This window comes from Frankliniella occidentalis, unplaced genomic scaffold (genome assembly GCF_000697945.3).
Source record: "Frankliniella occidentalis isolate FOCC.00 unplaced genomic scaffold, Focc_3.1 Scaffold86, whole genome shotgun sequence".
NCBI lineage: Eukaryota > Metazoa > Arthropoda > Insecta > Thysanoptera > Thripidae > Frankliniella > Frankliniella occidentalis.
Window position 1 is genome coordinate 515,262 of NW_026267215.1, and position 4,631 is coordinate 519,892.

General features: G+C 40.4%; 3 protein-coding genes and 1 non-coding gene across 5 annotated transcripts in view; 1 reads left to right on the plus strand and 3 right to left on the minus strand.

The window, feature by feature from the left end:
• The first annotated feature begins 6 nt into the window (after window positions 1-6).
• Window positions 7-940, plus strand: LOC127749738 (kelch-like protein 10). The gene is made up of 2 exons (XM_052269221.1): window positions 7-364; window positions 441-940. Exons 1-2 carry the CDS (start codon window positions 115-117, stop codon window positions 617-619), a joined length of 429 nt encoding a protein of 142 aa, XP_052125181.1. The 5' UTR covers window positions 7-114; the 3' UTR covers window positions 620-940.
• On the minus strand, window positions 852-2,820 carry LOC113215390 (NADH dehydrogenase [ubiquinone] flavoprotein 2, mitochondrial). Its single transcript, XM_026435012.2, has 7 exons — window positions 2,661-2,820; window positions 2,172-2,231; window positions 2,026-2,088; window positions 1,760-1,947; window positions 1,460-1,667; window positions 1,293-1,369; window positions 852-1,213 (listed from the first exon to the last, which is right to left on the minus strand). The coding sequence occupies exons 1-7, from the start codon at window positions 2,694-2,696 to the stop codon at window positions 1,120-1,122; spliced, it is 726 nt and encodes a 241-aa protein (XP_026290797.1). The 5' UTR covers window positions 2,697-2,820; the 3' UTR covers window positions 852-1,119.
• A 98-nt stretch (window positions 2,821-2,918) lies between these two features.
• Window positions 2,919-4,631, minus strand: part of LOC113215389 (protein-L-histidine N-pros-methyltransferase) — a 214,771-nt gene continuing 213,058 nt past the window's right edge. For both annotated transcript variants that reach the window (XM_052269220.1, XM_026435011.2), the window contains 3 exons: window positions 3,613-3,813; window positions 3,331-3,509; window positions 2,919-3,253 (listed from right to left, as the gene is read on the minus strand). In XM_052269220.1, the coding sequence (XP_052125180.1) occupies window positions 3,030-3,253; window positions 3,331-3,509; window positions 3,613-3,813 (604 nt within the window). In that variant the 3' untranslated portion in view covers window positions 2,919-3,029. The remainder of the gene's footprint in view (window positions 3,254-3,330; window positions 3,510-3,612; window positions 3,814-4,631) is intronic.
• On the minus strand, window positions 3,922-4,003 carry Trnas-cga (transfer RNA serine (anticodon CGA)). Its single transcript has one exon. It is a non-coding gene; the product is annotated as a tRNA-Ser (tRNA).

Below are 4,631 nucleotides of genomic sequence, written 5' to 3' on the forward strand. Positions count from 1 at the left end.
TAAAGTATACTAATACAGCAAAAACAAAAATCAATTAGTTTTTTGTACAACTTTTGCTTTTAGGTATACATTACAGGAGGATTTAATGGACAAGAGGTGCTAAGTTCTGCCGAGATGTTCGACCCGAGCGTGTCACAGTGGACATTTATTACCTCAATGCTGAGTCCACGGTCTGGTGTGAGTCTTGTTGCGCACTGTGGCTACCTTTATGCTCTTGGTGGATTTAATGGTCAAGATCGGCTCAGCTCGGGGGAACGTTTCGACGGTCATGCCTGGCAGCCAATAGTAGACATGTTGCACCCCAGAAGCAATTTTGCTGCTGTCATTCTAGATGATTTAATTTATGTGATTGGTGGATTCAATGGTGAGCATGATGTGACATGGAACAGAACAGGCTCATTTTGATAATATCAGGAAATGATTTATGAATACTTTTCCAGGCACTATCATTCCAAACACAGAATGTTTGAATGTTGACAAAAATGAGTGGACTGAAGTAAAACAGATGAACCTTAATCGCAGTGCCCTGTCAGCTGTGGTACTTGCAGGATTGCCCACTGCCATTGAATATTCATACCTGCACATATTGCAGAGAGATCACTGTGCAGAGGGACAGTAAACAATCAAAAAGAAAGAAATAAGGCAATGAAAAATATTGTTTTTTAAAAGAAAACTGAAAAAAAAGATACACAAAATCAGAAAAGAAAACGGTCAAAGAATTTCAAGCTTTGTTAAGAATGATGTAGACCACCTAGCAATACCACTTTGTGAACAAACCCTCAGCTATCTTTCAGCAAGCAGCAACATACCGGTACTGTAACTTTTAGTAAATGTAGAAATAAGACTATGAGTCCAACTGTAAGACCATTTTGTAGGACCTTTTATTGCATCAAAATATGTACACTTAGATGTTCAATTAGATTAAAATTAATGTACATCATTCAATTCCTAGTAAATATTTTTACATGTGAGTCACTACCCTTGTATAATATTTTGCACTACTGCTCCTACCTGTTTCAAGTTTATTAACATCAAAGTCAGAAACAAGCGTGTTCAAGATATTATAGCTAACTCACCACTTGAAAAAATTGCAAACATGAAAAAAAAATATTTGTCTACTTATAAACCAGATTGAACACCAAAACCTGGTCCAGTTGGTTCACCCTTAAGTGAGGTTGGCTCTCCAATTGGTTCACAGGCAAATCTTCCACTCCTAGAAAAGAAAGAAAACTGTCTTACAAACTGAGAAAAATATAACTAAATATAAATACAAAAAAAATTGTAGAACAAACCTTGGGCCAGCTTTTGGCTTCCTTCCCGCCTTCAGATCTTCCAAAATTTCATCCATGTCCTTTCCAGTTAAATCCTCCTGGTTGCAGAAATAGAAAACTAGTATGAACAGCAAGCATTACATTAACAAACCGTTACTATTCAGCAAGGAGATATAGGTAGTACTCACATAATAGTCATCATTAACTTGAACCATAGGAGCATTAACACAAGCTCCAAGGCATTCAACTTCTGAGAGAGTAAAAGTTTTGCAGGGAGTTGTTTCCCCAACTTGAATATTCAGCTTGGATTTGATAACATTCATAATTTCATCTGAGTTGCGGAGCCAGCATGGTGTGGTGGTGCAAACCTGAAGATGGTATTTTCCCATAGGTTTCCTATAAAATGTCATATGTCAATTTGAACATTTTGCTCATGCAACTGAGAGTAAACATGGACAAATGCAAACGAAAATGAAAATATGCATTACCTCATGTACATTGTGTAAAAAGTAGCCACTTCATACACCCTCATTCTAGGAATCTCGAGTATATCTGCTACATGATGCATAGCTGAAAGAGGCAACCAACCATGCTGACGCTGTGCCAAGTCCAGAAGAGGGAGGAGAGCTGCTCTCTTGTGCCCCTCAGGGTAGATGGCCATTAAGGCTTCAGCACGCTGTCATGAGATATAAATAAATTAGACAGTATAATACTAAAACAGCCTTTAGAACATCACACGTTGATGTACAACAACCTTTTTATTGTTAGCATCGAATTCAAAGGGAATATCTGGATTGTCCTCAGGAGAATCTCTGTGCTATGAAATAAATAAAAAAGTGTCATAATTAGTACAATTTTACTAGTATATGCAAAGGCGAAAAAGAAAAGTTCCGTACTTACCACAAAGAGGTTGTCACTCAGGGCAGATGATGATGTTTGAACGCCACGAGCATTCCTAACCTGAGGATTACATAAACTTCATTTAAGTACAACAGAGAGAAATAAGGGTTAACATGTAATAAATTGTGGAATGAAAAATGTGTGCAATTCACTTAATTCAATCGAGAGAATTACTTTGCGAAATCACAGATTGCCTATAGTTAACTAAGGAAAATTATATTTTTAACTTCAGATCCTGTTGGAAACAAAGATTGATGCTGGACACAACATAACCTTAATTATGCCGAGATTTCGTGGTAATTTAATGAGAAATTGATTTGTTAACACGCATCAGATATATATCAGTCATTTAAAGCAACTTCAATAACCTTAGGGTAAGAAATAATAAATATAGGTTAATTTTGAGAAACGGGTAGGCATTCAGATTAAATACTTGATAAAGATAGGTCATTCTAGACAGTGTAGAGAGACAAAGGATTTGATGCTTACTAGGGCTTGCCCGATCTGCTTGAATGTCTTTAGCATTTTCCTTGATTTTTCTTAAAAACTAAAACTTCACAAAGTGTTATTGCTGCGGGTCGCAGCCGTAGACAGCAGATGATGGAACCAACCACGGTCTCATAGATTCGTCTCGCGGATCGAGATTTCAGGCAGAGAACAGAGAGAGTTCTAAAACTTAGTGAGCGGAAATGCTCTAAGGCGGGAAAAGGGGGAAAAGAACAAGCATAATTGAAAGACAGGTGGGAAAACGTTTCGTTTCGGTATTTTATTCTTACAATTCAAACACAAGACTCAAAAAATTATATGTATCCTAGATAGGTAACAACATCTATTCTTTAGTTTGTAGGGTAAGTCTTATCATGAACTGACAATAGTTGCTTTCCTAACTACAAAGACAGCATCTGATAACCAATAGAAAGCTTGTTGGAGGTCCCCTTCACAAAGGTACGGGAGACGCGTCCATTTTTCAACCTGAAAATCTGCAGGACCTAAGACATCAGTGACAAAGCTAGTGACTTGTTCATCGTAAGTAATTCCCTCTATGGGCAGGCGCTCTTCAGGTTGGTGATCCCCTTTACCGCCTGAAAAAGAAAGGAAATACATTCCAGTGAAAGGTGTAAAAAAAAAACATCATTTGGTTATGAATAAGAGTACCCACCAGTTTCAACATAGGGTTGGTAAGGAAGAACTATAGCAATAATTGCTTTTCCGCTAGGAGTGAGTGAGTCGTGAATTTGTTTGAGGAGTTCTTTAGGATTAGAACATCGGTCCAGCACATTAAGGCACGATATTACATCCCATGGTCCGTTTTCTGCCCAACTATTTATTTCAAGAATACTTGAAAAAAATTAAAATCTATGAGAAACTGCTATTGATGAGATAACATACTTAGCTGTTACTTTACATGGAGTGGATGTTCTTCCAGAGATTGAAAAACTACCTGTATTTTTTTCGGGCCAATATTTTTCGCATCGGTGCCGAAATTTCAGTTACAGACACGTGGTCGAAGAATGGCTCCATCTGAGAGGTAACTGCACCGTCCCCAGCCCCTAGATCTAGAAGACGACCACCGGTACGCCCTCCTACTAGACGGGCGAACTGCTCTGACGAGAAGACAAACATAGACCCGCGGCCAAGAAACCTGGAACATAAATCCACAGACCGCATTAAAACTTCATCACTTTGAATCATGACAAATCAGTCACAGCAGAACATTCAACCATGCAAAACGGGGACGAAAAAAAATTTCCGCTGCGGACAGGATTCGAACCTGTGCGGGCAGAGCCCATTTGATTTCGAGTCAAACTCCTTAACCACTCGGACACCACAGCTGTTGGAGGGAAGGCGGTCGCGCAGCCGCACTTGATGCCCGCGCTGCGCCCGTACCGTCTCTACCAGCGCGGAGTACTGCCGCGCCCACGAGCAGTTTCAGCCGACGCTCCAGAGAGGGCGCCACCGGCGGGCATACCCCGTCCACACGACTTTGACGACACCACTCTCGACGTGTGACAGCAGTGTGGGTAATGTGTGGTAAAACCACTGCGAAAGATTGCCCCGGCGCGGCGTCTAATCAAAAGTCCTCTGCGATAGCGCTTGCTTAGAGTAAAGAAAATGAACTAACAAGAATGAACGCCACAGAACCTTTTAGTTTAGTACGATATCACCTCCTACAGTGTTAAAGAAGATCCGAAGTTTAAAATTTTATCATCTTCATAAATTACTAATAATTTATAATTTATGAAGAGAGGAGACGAGCAGAGGACGGGCATACAGGACATGCGAGAACTTCCCATGTCTCTCACCGAGACGACGCCCTCGAAGCTCCCCGCCTCGCGTCTCTCGCATGAGTTGTCACCTCTCCCATTTCCAGATGTAAAAAGGGATTTGAGGGACGTAAAAAAAGCCGAGAGTGTGGGTGGTGGGTGGATCAGGGATATAGGAGTGGGTGGTGGCGGCGGG

What these genes read in the sequence shown, in the direction of transcription:
- LOC113215390 (XM_026435012.2), bottom strand. Translation starts at nt 2,696, where the DNA reads ATGCTAAAGACATTCAAGCAGATCGGGCAAGCCCTA. An exon ending in TGAGTGACAACCTCTTTGTG is followed by an intron (nt 2,089 to 2,171) that starts GTAAGTACGGAA and finishes TTTATTTCATAG; the next exon opens with CACAGAGATTCTCCTGAGGA. An exon ending in AAGCCAAAAGCTGGCCCAAG is followed by an intron (nt 1,214 to 1,292) that starts GTTTGTTCTACA and finishes TTTCTTTTCTAG; the next exon opens with GAGTGGAAGATTTGCCTGTG.
- LOC127749738 (XM_052269221.1), top strand. Translation starts at nt 115, where the DNA reads ATGTTCGACCCGAGCGTGTCACAGTGGACATTTATTACCTCAATGCTG. An exon ending in TGTGATTGGTGGATTCAATG is followed by an intron (nt 365 to 440) that starts GTGAGCATGATG and finishes ATACTTTTCCAG; the next exon opens with GCACTATCATTCCAAACACA.